Raw genomic sequence first — 15262 nt, 5'->3', positions numbered from 1 at the left:
AAAAATCATCTGAAATTTCTGTGAATGGGAATATGGTGATAAGCATCTTTTACGTCCACTGTTACCAGGAAACTTAGAGGAGGAATCGAGGGTGGATGTAGGGTGTGCATTTTGAGTTTTGGAATCCTGATGTGTAGATTTAAGAAGTCAGTCATTTTTCCTAGACAGAAATTGGGCCTGTGGTACCCCTCCTGTTTATTAGAGTTGCCATGCTATTTCTTTCTGTATTGTTGCTTTCATGACTTTTGTTGGAATTGTTTAAATGTTCCAGGGCTAGAAGGGTAATTTCTGCTATATTTGGGGAAAGAGAATTACAACATTTGCTTGACCCCCCTGGTTCAGTTTTCTCCTCTTAACTTTTTTTTTTTACTTTAGCAGATAAGGTGCCAAATAAAACCTCCTTATCAAATGGAGTATTAAGAAATGGAGATCTGACATCCTCAGAAAGGTTTATTGATCTTAATCATGCATATCTGCATGAAACCGATCTAGTTGCTGCAGCTCTTTATACTGCATCCACAGCTTACATCTCAATGAATGTTTGATGATTTGTGTGACTGAGAAATGCAACTGCACTATTCATGTCAGCAAAGGTTGCCAAAAGATATTTAGATGGGTACTTCACAACTGACTGTAGTAAAAGCTATGGTGGAAGAGACCTGCTTGCCATATCTGTTGGAAGTGCTTTGGCATCCTTGTCTGAGAGTACTGGAGTACAGGTAGAAAGTGGTTTACGGTCAGAGACTTTTATTAAAGAAATAACAGATATGTTTCTTGTCTGTTAATCAGTCTGTACCTGACCTATGTACTTGAGGGTACCTTGTAAAGTCTGGCTTCTTAGTAATAGGAGCTTGACTCTCAAAAGAAGCACAATCAGCATTAAATGCATGGACAGCCAAAGGTTTAGGGGATTCTGCCTGTAAAAGTTCATAATATCTCCTCTCAGTATCAGAAATTTCCTTTTGATCTCATTGAAATAAATCCTACATCCTCACCATTGTGTCAGAAAATGACATTTCTTCTACAGAAGAATCTAAATAAATGTTTTCTTCAGATTCTTATTCAAATGATACAGGTGAAGACACATGGGAAGCATAGTTCAGCCCAACTTCCTCTATGTCAGTATTAATGTCCAAAGAAAAAGGAGTTCTTTTCTTTTTTTAAATGGGAAGAAGCTGGGGAAGCAGCCTGAAGTGAATGAAATGGCTTAGAAAGAGCTTTAGTAAATGAAAACCATTCCTCTCTGGTTTCTTTTCAAGGAGGGACAGTGAAAGGAGAAGGGTGTTTAACCTTCTGACTCTTTTTTTCAGAGTATCTAAATAGAAGATTCAGAGTATCTAAATAGAAGATCTAAGTAGACTCAGACATATGGACTTTTACACAATTGCCAGGTACCTCTTCTCTAACTAATATCTGCGGGACACCATCAGACCTTTCTGAGATAAAGTGTGGTTCTCCCTTCTCAAAAGCAGGTGTAAACCCAGCCCTGGTAGACATGCTAGACCGCCCATCTCTCAGCAGCATCCTGAGAAGCAGTACCATTGGGGTCTGAAGAAGCAGATGAAAAGTCTGAGGGCTCTGACATGGCTGCACTGGAGTAGTTTGTTGTGACCAGGAAAAGACAGGATACAGCAGAAGTCATTTCAGGGGCCTCTCTATCAGAGTTCTTTTTACAGACATCTGAGGTATTAGCACTTGAATCCATAGTCAGTTGGGTTGGGCTTTAAGACATTTGTTTTCCATTTAAAGTTTCAGGGAGCAAAACAGACTTCTAATTGTTTTGGTGGGTAAAAGATAAATGAATAGAGCATGACTGGATGTTGTTTTCTTCTCCTAAGCAAAAATGAAAAGCTGTGTTGTCCTCTATCCAGAATCTGCCTTCCACACAGTTTCCCTTTCTCCTAGACATAAGCAATGATCACCACAAATTTTCAAAGAAATATGGAAGGACAGTCCCCAGTAGTGTACTTATCTTTCCAATATGTTGAACTTGCCAACTGCTAAACTACTGAAGATGCAATGAAGACTTTTCTGACTGGTATCTTCAATGTAAGAAAGCTCTGAATTTTGTTGCCCATCTGTCTACTTTTATATTGGCATGGTCTTGTGGGACGTCTGTAGTACAAATCGTGTTGAAGGTGTCCAAATGCTTTGAATACTGCCTGTAAGTCTGAACTTTGGGAGAATATGTCTCCTAGATGCAAATACAGTACTTTTTTTTTTATTTAAGTGTAGATCATGGTTTGAACACCAGTTACTAACTATATGTAGCTTTTTTTAGCTATAATAAGAATTGAAGAGGGGAATCTATAATGACAACTAGGTTACAGTTCTATGCAAACTTAGCCAGCCATAAATATTGGATGACTCTCTTCACATAAAAGAAAATGCCAAAAAGGGGGGCCCAATAATTAGCCCTAGAGGACAGTATCACTGACTAACCTATTAGATGAAAAGGTACCACCATCTCTCAAGCTATATGCATGACCACAGCCAATTAGCAATCCATCAAGTAATATAGGAATTAATATTTAAGAAGGTAAGCTTATCAACAATGCCTTTTTTTGGCAAGGTTGATTTAAGCAATATGAACAGAATGGCCTCTACCCTGCAAAGCCTTCAGTCACACCCTCAAAAAAGTCAACCAAATTAAGCAAGACATACTCCTTCACAAAACCACACTGACTATGGTCAAGTGTTTGTACATTGCCAGTTTTAGAGTTGTTGAGAATGACTAAGATCCATTCCATGATTTTACAGATAACAGAAGCTAATGGGACAATAACTACTAGAGTCACATATACACCACCCCTACAGAATCATCAGCTCTACTGTTTTCCAGATTACACTAAATTAGGGATGATGGTTATGAACACAGGGGAAAACAGACAAGAGATCTGCAAAGACTGATGGAAAAGTGATATCCAGATGAGGTTTACTGCAAACAAGCACAAGGTTCTGCAAATTGGGTATAATAGCTTGGGAGAGTTGCTCTGTAAGATGACTATCAGCCAGTTGTCTCAGGGTGGTAATACCAACATCAGTGGGCAACAAGGTGAACCATGAAAAATCATTTAGCTTATGCTGATGACTAGGCTATCTCAGCAGCATATTCATCCCATGCAAAGCTGCTGCTGCTGGAGTGCTGTATGGAGAACAAGTAAAGAAAAAGCATTAATGAACAGGGTTTACTAAAAGGCAGCAAGGGTGAGTGGTGTGCAGTGTTTAACCAATTGGTCCATTTCTCCTGAGAAGGTTGGAAATGGTTATTCCTGGGCTAAACAATAGCTCTTTGGTTTCATAACTCCTTATCAGGAAGCCCCACTAGCCTATCTGCTCCCCAATGGCAATAACTGAATGGTAAGGACCAGGCCACCTTACTTATTCCATAGTGAAAGTTCCCCTCTTCCTAGGCACATCACATTCCCTTCCCTTCAGCAGTTCTCTCGAGATCTGGTATGTGCTCCCTCTGAGGGAAAATATGCCTACTCATGCTGAATCTCCTCAGCTTATTGTTCAACTGTACCTGGCAGTGCATGTTCACTAGGCACAAACTCTATAGGCATAACACTTAGTATTCTCTTTAGGTATAATCCAAGTGGCGAGCCAGAATCACCTCCTCCCCAAATGGGCAATCTGGCAATGGCTGCTCACTATCATCTTCCCCTGCCAGCTCCTCAAATGCCCAAGTTGCTATTTGAATTTGGGCCTCTTGAACCACAGTGAGGGTTCTACGCTACAGTGATAGACGGAGCTTGATTCAATCTTAACCTATGTAAGCACTGCTTAAGAGTGACAGTATGTAGTAACCTGAAAGACATTTTCAAGATGGCATAGGATATGTGGAAGGGGCAAATGGGGAGGGTCATAGTTGTGAGATACAAGTTGTGCATCAAGCAAACTAGACACACAAACTGTCTTTTGTTGGCAGTGGTCTGATATAAAGCCTTAGATATTGCATCTTAAAATTTTTTGTTCAATATGTTACAAAATCTTCCTTAAGATAAATTAATACTGGTTTTGGAAATCCTCAAGAGACAGAAGACAACTAAAATGGCAATTACTAGTAACTTCTGTGGAAGACCTCATTAATTACAGAAAATCGGACATTAAAGTCATTTTATATATATATATATATATATATATATATATATATATATATATATATATATATATATATATGTGTGTGTGTGAAAAAAATCTTGCTATATGCCAAAGTGAGATGTTAAAATATGCACTGACTGGCAAAAGTGACTAGGTCTAGGAAATCAACAAACTAATTGAAGAATTATGCTTGAAGTCACAAAAAGAAACTGAATCATGCATGAAGCATGAAGTGTGTAAGCTATTACAAGCTAGCCTACCCCTAATAGCCACGACTTGAAAGTATACTTCGTCAAGATTAGAGGGACATCTGAATGTGGAAAAGAATATCTGCCTTATGGACGTACCCTATCAGCATTACATTCTTGCAGCAATGACCTTTTGGCCTTTATGATGAATACAAAACAATACACAGTGAAATCAAAATGCACCAATGAACCATTAATGACATCCGTGAGTGTAACATGCTAGAAATCTCCTGATGATGGAATAAGCTATGTGCCCCACTTGAAAATGATGACCTGTTGCTAGACTCCAATCATACATTTGGGAAAGCTAGATGAGCAGAAAGGCAGCAAGTTTGGTTAGCAAAAGAAGAACCCAGTAATCTAATGCCCGCCCTTCATACATCTTAATGCAGTTATACTAAAACAATCAGAGTGAATCTATATTTGTTTATGTTAAAAACTATAGTTTACAATAACAAAGGCAGCACTTGCAGAAGAATACTGTCCTTCTCCATGTAAGTACTGTCTGCAAAGATGAAACTGCGTCAGTAAGTTTATACTAGAACCAACAAACTGATGCTTGGCATAAGTCAGTGGAATTCTTTTAAGACCATTAGCACCAGAGGCTTACATTTATATGATGCTGCTCAGTGAAACAAAATTTCCTTAAGGGAGGCTCCCTGCACACCGCCTCCCATCTTTCATCTGACATAATAGAATAGTCACAGAATTAATAAAGTCCCTTTATGTACCCTCAAAAGGACCATACTTAGTACCTCATTACACTTCTCTCTCCAATGTGTCTACTATGCATTTGCATAATTTTATACACACAAAACATTTTTATTGTTGACCTGTTTAACTATATCAATGTAAAATTGTTACCTAGCTTCTTTTTAATGCAACTTTAACTTTATGCATGTAACCCAACACGTGAATCTTTTTGCTATAACTGCTATTATATCAATATTGTTTAAAATTGTACTTGTTTAAAATGTACTACTGGAGCTTTTCTCCTCGGGTCTCCACTGAAAATGAGCCACAAGCCCAGTTGGACAAACCCGGTTAACAAATGTCAATAAACAAATAAATAAATAAATTAGCTAAACCCTTAAGCTGAATTCTAATGCTGTCAACACAGAAAATTATTCTGGAAGCTTAATGCAGATGACTAAGGCTATGAGCTCCTAATCAGCTTCATCCTGTAGCCCTGGGTTTGAACCCCTCAGCCTTCATTTGCCAACTGTGTGACTCTGATCAAGTCACTTAACCAGATATTACTCATGGATCACCAATTACAAGAAGCACATGTGCCTGGTATGCTACCACAATAACACACTGATAAAAGGAAAAAGTCTTGAAGCAAAAATAAACCACAAAGAAAATCAGCAGAAAGGTTTTCTTTATGTACTGCACACATCATTACCAACATGTATGCATATGTGAAACTAACGCAAGGATCTTAAGCCTACTGCTGACTACCACATCTACTTAATATTTTATCCAGAACTGATGAACATTTCAACTGCTCCTTCCTCACAAAACTGGATTAAACCTTCTGCTGGGTGGGTGGGGGGGGGGGGGTGAAATTAGGCACTAGCAATTAGGCAGTAGTCAACATCAGGTCTGCATTGTTGAAGGGAGGAGGTATGGATGAATGCAGAGTGTAACAATGAAAACAGTCCCCATGAAGAAATCAGAACTCTAAGCAGCATATTCTCATCATCATGGCACTGCTGTTTTTCTGTGTCTTTAGGCCATCTGGTACATGGATGAATGAATCTTACAATTTCAGAAAGAAGATAACTGCTGATATGTGAACACTGCTATTCAAACTTTCAAGAAAAAGTCTATGATACAACACAGTCCAGCCTTCTCTCTCTCAGCAGGATCTTGAGTTTAAATCAGAGACTTGGACAAACCAGGGCTACCATTCTGCTTGCTTCACTATATCCTTTACTTGTATGCAATACAGCATCTTAAATCTCAACTTGCAAGTAGCACATGTATCAAATCTTTAAATGTACCAGATTTTATTTTATTTGTATTTCAACCACAACTTTGCAAGAAGTACATCAGAATTATACACAAAAGTCTAATTAAAATGTTTTTTTAAAAAATTCTTATGAAATAAAAATGCAGTTTCAGGTACACAAACATACAGTGCAAAAGTGCATATTACCATTTCACTTTCCTTGCAAATACATTGTGCCTGTCTAAATACCTGCATTTTATTTATATTGTTTTGGGAGTTTTCAGACTGAAATATGATGGTTTATTCTATTTTCATAAAATGAGGTTTGATTTGCATAACCATATTAAGCATCATAAGAACAAACAGGTGCCCAGTGATTACAGGACTTGGCATTACTTGTATGCAGGTTCTGAACATCTGTATGTATATTGTTTTCAACACTGTATCTGACACTACATAAATGATATCCACAGTTTGGTAGCATTTTTATGAGACTTCTGAATAGTTGCACAAACCTCTGAAATCAGTTTAGCACAGAAGTATCTGCTCTACAAGGAAAACCTTACTGATTGAAACAGTTAACTGATGTACTAAGTTCAGGTAACATGAAAACTAGAATATACTGTAGTGTTCATTTTGCCATCAGCACATGGCACTGGACAGATATAACTACATATGTCTTGTACAGATTATCAACAGCTAAATGTCATAATTCAGTTTTCATTTCAAACACTGCATCATTGTCATCATGAATTTACAGCCTTGTTTTCAGTATAGTGCATTGATTGATGTAGTAACAAAAAAAAACTTCATAAAGCAATGTAGGACTTATGTTCTGCTAGTCTTTTCTTATACAGAGGTATGTATAAAACATCATTCTCTGTCAAATGTGCCACCTTACTGTCCTTTGAAGCCATCAAGACCAATGGCTGAAGATTTGTTTCCTAACTGGTATTCTTAACAGTTGGGCTTTTCAGATCCGGACAGCTTGAAGACAGCTGTTTTAAGTCCTGGTCAATTGTTTCCCTTTTCTTCTTCTGAATCAGCTTTCCACCTGTGTAGCCCAACACTCCTCCTCCAACTGCAGCTGCAACCCCTGCCACTTTAAAGCCTGCCAGCAGGCCTATGGGACCCCCTACCACTCCACCAATGAGTGCACCTGCCACAGGCAGAACAGCCAGCTTGTACTTTGAAGCCTGAAAAGAAGGATAAAAAATGACAGAAATGAGCTTTAGAAAACACTATATTATCATGTAGCCTAAACTCACCTTCTGTTTTCAGCTGCTGAAAATGACAACATATACCATGCACCTAAAAATCACTTTTATGTTTTCAGCTGCTGAAAATGGTCAAGGATCTTTGATAGCATGCTCTTAAACAACACATCATTAACTTATGAGTTTGGATCACACTAAAAGCATCAGCAATGGAAAGGAAACTTTTTGCAACACAACATTCCAGCTGCATCAGTTAATACGACTAATAGCATGTATGAAAATATTGAAAGCCTTTGGTTTTTAATGCAATACCGCATGTTGAAAATACAAATCCAGATCCTTAAAACTTATTTCCCAGGTTGCAAATGCCCCCTCCCTTTCCCTTGTGGGGAACAGAAAGTAATCACTGTTTCATAAGGCAGCAACTGTGCAAGCTGTTGACTTGTTCATTTCAAATGTCCTGGCTTCTAAAGTACCCTCTCCATACAGGGCGCTAACCTTTTGCTTTAAATTCAAAGGTCAACAATATTTAACATAGTGACACTGGCAAAAGAATTGTACAGCAATATTTTGAGTCTGTGAGAAATAATGAAACAGGAATGCATTTTCAATTTGGTTTTCTTGAACAGGTATCAGTACATGAAGCAAACATTTTTATCTGGGCATCATTCCATCCTGCTTTTACTGTAAACAGGCTTCCACCAGCTCATAGGATCATAGACAACTGGTGGATTCAAAGTCCTTATCCCAAATTTGGAATAAAATATACCCTATATTAATAGTTCCTATTTCAGTTGTGCTGCTCAAGAATACATTATTTGTTTGCAGACTTTGCTAATCAAAAAAAAAAAAATGTAAGTTGGAATATGCCATTGTCCTGTATGCCTTCACAAGGCCTAGTACTTTCCTTGCTTCAGAGCACCCAACATGTATTTTTCAAGACCTCTCTGAGATGTGGAAATGACAAACTTGCCACCACGGACAGGGGCTGAAGACTGGTAGGCTGATTAAAGTGCCTACCACTATGGCAGATTGATGGGCTTAGGGCACAGGTGCCACATGGGGACTGTCTGATAGTACTTGCTTGGGAGTTTTTTTATTATCATTTTCATATCACAGTGTAAACGAGGAGTTTGCAGTAATGTCCAGTCACCATGAACTACAAGTGAAGTCATGTGAGACCAGCTCTGATTCCAGAAGGGCTACAGCCCAGCACATCCTCATCCCTGTTCCTGAAGAAAGACACAATGGCAACTGCCCTTAGGCATTCAAATATCTCCACTCCCAAATGACCACAACCTGTTTGATAACCTTGTTTATTGGCAATGCATATGAACAGCCAGTGACTATCCTGTTAGGCTGTTAATAACATATCTTTTATAGAACCAGGGCACAGATATAGTTGGCATCAATACACACACTTTCTGCATCCCGCTTTTTTGCAGCTCTCAAATATTTGTCTCAGACATTATATAACAGTGGCACTTGAGGAGTGTGAGGACTTTTTTGATTTATAATCTGGAATATTAACTCATTTACTCTAAGTGTTGCATTGTTTCAACCTCCACTAAACAGAAGGATCCACTTAGTAGATTATTTGTTCAAATGTACTTTCATCTGATAAAAGTGATCAGAAATTCAGCTGAGTAAACATTAGCAAAGTGTGTCCTCCTACTGGGTGGTGGTGGGTAACTGCCCCACCATAGATGAGGCTCTACTCCCAGCATCATTAAAAGTAATTATATTAACTCTGTGGTATCTGCATCTACAGGGTGAAAACCATCCCAAGCAATTACTTTAAAGTACTTGTGTTCTTGTTAAAGTGCTGAAAACCAAGACTGTGACAAAATGCAGTCAGCTGAATGGCTCCAGACTCCCTACAACAGAAAAACACTAGTGCAACACAGATGATAGCCCATTAGCACAATTAACAGGTATTAATCGTACATACAGTGATGCAACTCTGTAATACTGCACCAGACAGCATATCTGCATAGCTCCTTTATAGATACCACCTCACCCACTGTTCCACCCCACCTTAATCTATACCAGACCAATTAATGAAATATTTATAATGTATACACAGATAGTACTACACATTCAACACATCCCAGTTGGCACATAAAAATGGCTCCCCCAGGAAACAAAAAAAATGAAGAAATTGCCCCACCAGGCTTTAATGTTACCAGATTAGACAGGGGCAACAAAAAACTGGCAATGTCGTTATTTTCTACAAAAACACCCTAGACATTTCCCTTTTCCCCCCACTCCATGCCAAGTTTCTCTATCTTAGAAATCCTTCTAACCATGCTAAAAATCAAACACTCACAAGACAATTGTGATCATGGGTGTGAGTATATATACCCTGAATTAACAATGCTAAAACAAAAAGATATTCTCTGCTCAGCCTCATCAAAAATCCCTCATAAAGCCTAATACTGGGTCATGTTAATACACACTGGCAAACATACAATCTGAAAATGTTCAAACAATAACATACATCTGCACAAGTCCACCCAACTACACCAATTAAATATAACAAAGACATAGACAAACTGAAGAAAACCACTCAACTGCTCACACGAACACGACTAGGTAGACATAAATGTATGGTTTTAACAACAGCGAACAAATAGAAATCACGTAGGTTCTTGCAAGTGTCTCGAGACTAGATTTAAATTAAGTGCCTCACTGTGAGCTGGCTATCTGATGAATCTATCTAAGGAAGTTAGGTAGGGTGTACTTGACGAAAAGTGTATTTTTATTTTGAACGCTTAATAAATATTTTTTACGTATTTCTAGTTATTACATTTTGGAGACCTACAATAACAAAGACACAGCCAAACAATCAACCCTCCAATGGCTCCTAGGATCCTGTTCAAATAAAATCGTTTCACTAAGATTACTAAGTGATCACTTACCAAACTACACCATAAGGCACTAAAGCAATAGTCCCAAAATTACAGCCTGGTAAGAAAACATACAATTTTTCATGAAGACACTTTTACTGATCCAGTTAAGGAATTTTAGTGTGAGACACAAGACTCTCCACATAGATGATGCTGTCTCCGAGTTCAATGAAATCATCCTAGGTGTTCTAACACCCTACTTCTCCTCAGACCAAAAAGATTCAAAGCCAACCCTGCTACATGGCTATCCTTAGCAATTAAACAACTCTTGAAACAAAGAGACAAAGCCTAGAAGGTCTGGACAAAATAAAACGGCTCCAACTTCACAGAATATAGATAACTAAGAAACCTAACAAAAAAATATCACCAAAGATAAAACCTTTTACTCATCCAATCAAAACACACACACACACACACACACACACACACACACACACACACACACACACTCTAGCAATCCAAAATTTTTAAGGGCCTCAGTCAAACTGTTAAATCCATGACAAGCAGCAGATCCAAACCCAAATACACAAAAAAAAATAACACCATAGCTAACTATCATTAACCAATCCGTTGACTAATCAAGCTCTTGATCATGTACCTACACAATCAAATGCCCTCCATCAACATTTCTCCTTCCAACCAGTTCCCACAGACACCATCAAATACCTCATAAATTAAAGAGGTGGCTATAATTTATTGGAGAAAATTGGCAAAGGAACCAAGGTGTTGAGGAGCAAATAACTAGAGAGGGAAAGATGAGAGAATGGGAAGATGCCAAGAATATATTTGGACTGCAGGTTACAGATTGCTTTCCTTATCAAGGATTAATATTAGAGTATAGGCAAAAAGAAAGAAATAATGGGCTCCTAAATGAAAGACCAGCATGGTACAGTTTTTAGTATAATCTAGAACAGAAGCTGCCATTAAAAAAGGAATAATTAGAGCATATAAAATATTGCATCATAATTATAAGAATCAAAGAGAGGAGGTTATTAAGGATTGGGAAGAGGGATTGGATAAGCAATTCACAAAGAAACAATGGGAGGATATATGTACATCTCCCAAATATGCAACAAAATCTAGAAGATTTAGGATTTTTGCTTGGAAATGTTTACATATATATTTTTATACCCCAAGTAGACTCCTCAGGTAGATATCAAATGTCTGAGGTGTGACAGAGAGGAAACAGGTAACTGGGAACATATTTTAAGGGAGTGTAGTGAGTTGGCGGACTTTAAAGATTCCCTGCTGGATGCAATGTTGGAGATGTTGGGTGGGCAGGTTGGAGTGATGAGGGAGATGATTTTTCTGAGCTATGACACAGTACTGAAATTGCCTAGACATGGTAAGACCTTGTCTCTAATTATGGTGGCTGCTAAAAAAGCAATTACTACAAAATGGACATCAAAATCTAAACCAACTATATCAGAAGTAGTAAAAATAGTAACAGAGATAAAACAACTGGAATTGAGATCTTTAGAAAAAGGGAGGAGCAAACTACATAGGAAAAGTGGGAAGGCTTTAAAATGAGCTATGTAATATCTGACTGAAAATGATTGGGTAGATAAGTGATGTATTATGTTTGCAACTAGAAGTGTGTCAGTATGGTTTGTGATGCAAGATACTTCCAACTAGGATTGTGTCTGTGTGGTTTGTTTTCTTTTATATAAACGTATGATTGCTTATGTCATAAGTGATGGTTTAATAAAGATGTTTCTTGTTAAAAAAAGGGGGGGGGCAGGAATTGAATAATTTATGCAATGTTGCTTAGGTTATATGATTTATAGCAATATATATGAATCATAATGTTTGTTAATTTTAACTGCCTCTGAGATCATTTGTCATTTTATCTCACTTATCAGAAATCTTAGAAAAATGTAAATGTATTCATATGCAACTTCTCAATTTCCTAATACATAACCAGCTTCAGTCCTCATCACAGCACAAATACTGCTTTGCTGAATTTTGTTAATAATGTCAACACCCAAAGAGATGTCAGAAACCTAGTCTCCATCATCTTCCTACACTTATCAACAGCTTTTGATACGGTCTCCTACCAGAGACTCTTACATATGTAAAACTGTCATTCTTAACGCTGTAAATCTCATCATTGCAATGCTTCCATACCTACCTCTTAAATAGAGCACAAGTAGTTAAATGGAAAAATGATTTCCTCACCTTCTTGCCAATGACACTTGGTTTCCCACAAGGATCTATATTAGACCCTGTACTTTTCAACATATTTATCAATGACAGCTACGCTGCTAAAAAAGATGCTGCCCATGTTTAATACACTGATGAGTTGACCATAATCTACTCCGCAAAAACTCAATCTCTAAACTCCAAGAATTTATACAACAATTCTTATCAACTGAAATATGGCTTGACAATTTGAAATAACTTCTGAACTTTAAAAAATAAACAAATGACTGCTCTTTACCCTAAAACACATATTTACCGGAACAATATTTTTCACTATTACCTCGGTCAACAATACTGTGATAGAATAAGTAAACCCACAAAATTACAGGGTGTCACCATAGATGACCGGTTGAAATTTGACCACCATAAAAAACTCATGAAAAATTTGGTATATTTATTAAGAGTAAAAACTCACCTCACTGACAAGGCCATAAGGGTCTATATTAGAACATCGAAGTTTTGAAACTTCGAATGTTCTAATATTGAAACCTATTCAGCGAAAGCTGAAAATATCGAAGCAACAGAAAACCTAATTTTTTCCTAGGGAAAGAATTCAGTTGTCCGTTTCTGTTGCTTTGGTATTTTCAGCGCTGTGGTGGAAAGTTATGGGTCGGGTTCAGGTAAGTGTGCGATTGAGTGTGGGTTAGGTTAGTTAGGGTTAGGGTGCGGGTTAGGTATGTGTGCGATTGTGTGGACGTGAGGGTTAGGGTGGAGTAGGTGAGTTAGGGTTAGGGCACAGGTGAGGTGAGTGTGCGATAGTGACGGACCTTAGGGTTAGGGTTTGGGTTAAAGTAAGTGGATAGTTAGTGGTGTGTTCTGTATGTTCGATGTTTTCAGCTTTCGCTGAATAGGGTTCGATATTAGAACATTCGAAGTTTTGAACCTTCGATGTTCTAATATAGACCCAGCCATACAAGTCTCTACTTTCTTACTGCCATATTTCATCTATGCTGCCTCAGTCTTCAATAACCTTCAAGTCTCGCAACTATCCAAACTTGCGCAGTGTTGTTATAACAAAATAGCCAAATTTGCTGTAAACTATAACAGGGCACACTACTGCCTAGAACCCAAGAGAATTAAACTGGTAGTTCTAACCAGTTTAATTCTCTGCCTAGCATTCAGGGAATTAAAACTGGTTAGAACCATCACATCACCAGCTCTAGCTGAGCTAACTACAACACACAGAATTCTCTATAAGACAGAAAACTGCCCAGCCCTTAACAACTTAATACAACATTACTCCCCTAATAAAATGTTACTCTGTAGAGAAGAATCACTAACTACTCTAACTAAAACATCTAATGCTGCACATGACTCTCTATATCCAAATAGTGTAGCTAAAGTATGGAACCACATACCCCACTACCATTGAAATCCATTCAGAATGCAAACTCATTTTAAACATAACTAAAACTTCACCTATCAACAATCTGCTCCTGTATATCTACAGGAGAACTGCCACTGTAATATTCAACTTCCCATACTGTAAAACCATTTCTTTTCACTCAGAATACCATACCCCACAAGTAGTGATCACAAATATCTGAAAAGTTTTACTAGCATCTCCCAGACGGACAGGGTTGGAGGAATGGTAAAGGTCATTACCACACAGATACAAGGTCTAGGGTTTGATTTTGACACTAGTTATTAGCTAGATTTGCAATGATAGTATGTAGGCTAATAGCCTAATATTTATCTATGAACTATGAAACTTACATGTAGTTTTGCAACACTGTTTGTCACCCTGCTTCTGTACTTGTAATATAAACCTTACGAAAGCTATATATATACTTTGAACCTGGTTAATACCCCACCTTTTAACTACAATATTAACATTTTATGCCCTGCCAAGTTCCTTTCCTCACTCCCTTTTCTTTCAAATTCTAATCACAAGATCTATTATCTATTTGACAAACTCACTAATACAACTTTTCAAATGCACAATGTTCAACATTAACTAAATGCATAAGCATCTTTTATAATGTAATAATTTCTTTTACTTCATATAAATCATGTAATCTAATTAGCAAACGTATGTGCAATTGTTAAAGTAATTTGCTTATTATCTGTTCATATATATTACCGAATGTCTGTTTAAAAATGTTGGCAAGATGTTGGAGCTTTTCTTCCCAGTTGGACTAACCTGGTAAACAAAATAAAAATAAAATAAAATAACATAATGTGTTCTGCTATAGAAAAAACGCTGAATTAGGTGGGGCTGGTAATTGTATGTCTATATTGTTTTTACTACATACCACACAGTTGAGGCTGTATGGCACAATTAGAATGTTTGCAAATGGCCTTCTTTCTCTGATGTGCTGTACATTCATCTTCGTACATCTACACTGAACCCAACAGTCCTGATATATGAACATTTAAGGAAGAAACTGTTTACAACATGACAGGTCACCAGGAGATTCTGCAACACAAGTTAAGAACACATCTGCTCCTGAGGAGCTTGGCCATGTCCTTTTAGTTACAATGTAATGGAGTAAGAATACGACACAGAACCTAAAAGTTGATAGATTAGGTCAAATAAGAACTGTGAAATGCATACAACCTAAGCCACTTCAAAGCAGTATCTATGCTCCATATGTAAGTACACCTTAGGACATTCTACTATCCGTA

The 15262-nt window shown here is 37.6% G+C and overlaps 1 protein-coding gene across 6 annotated transcripts in view; it reads right to left on the bottom strand.

Moving 5' to 3' along the window:
- Positions 1-6347: 6347 nt before the first annotated feature.
- Positions 6348-15262, bottom strand: part of STX17 (syntaxin 17) — a 1023817-nt gene continuing 1014902 nt past the window's right edge. For all 6 annotated transcript variants that reach the window (XM_044089383.1, XM_044089380.1, XM_044089379.1 and 3 more), the window contains one exon: positions 6348-7502. In XM_044089383.1, the coding sequence (XP_043945318.1) occupies positions 7251-7502 (252 nt within the window). In that variant the 3' untranslated portion in view covers positions 6348-7250. The remainder of the gene's footprint in view (positions 7503-15262) is intronic.

This window comes from Protopterus annectens, chromosome 12.part0 (assembly GCF_019279795.1).
Source record: "Protopterus annectens isolate FY-2018-M chromosome 12.part0, PAN1.0, whole genome shotgun sequence".
Classification (NCBI taxonomy): domain Eukaryota; kingdom Metazoa; phylum Chordata; order Ceratodontiformes; family Protopteridae; genus Protopterus; species Protopterus annectens.
This window is presented reverse-complemented; position numbering and strand designations above follow the sequence as displayed.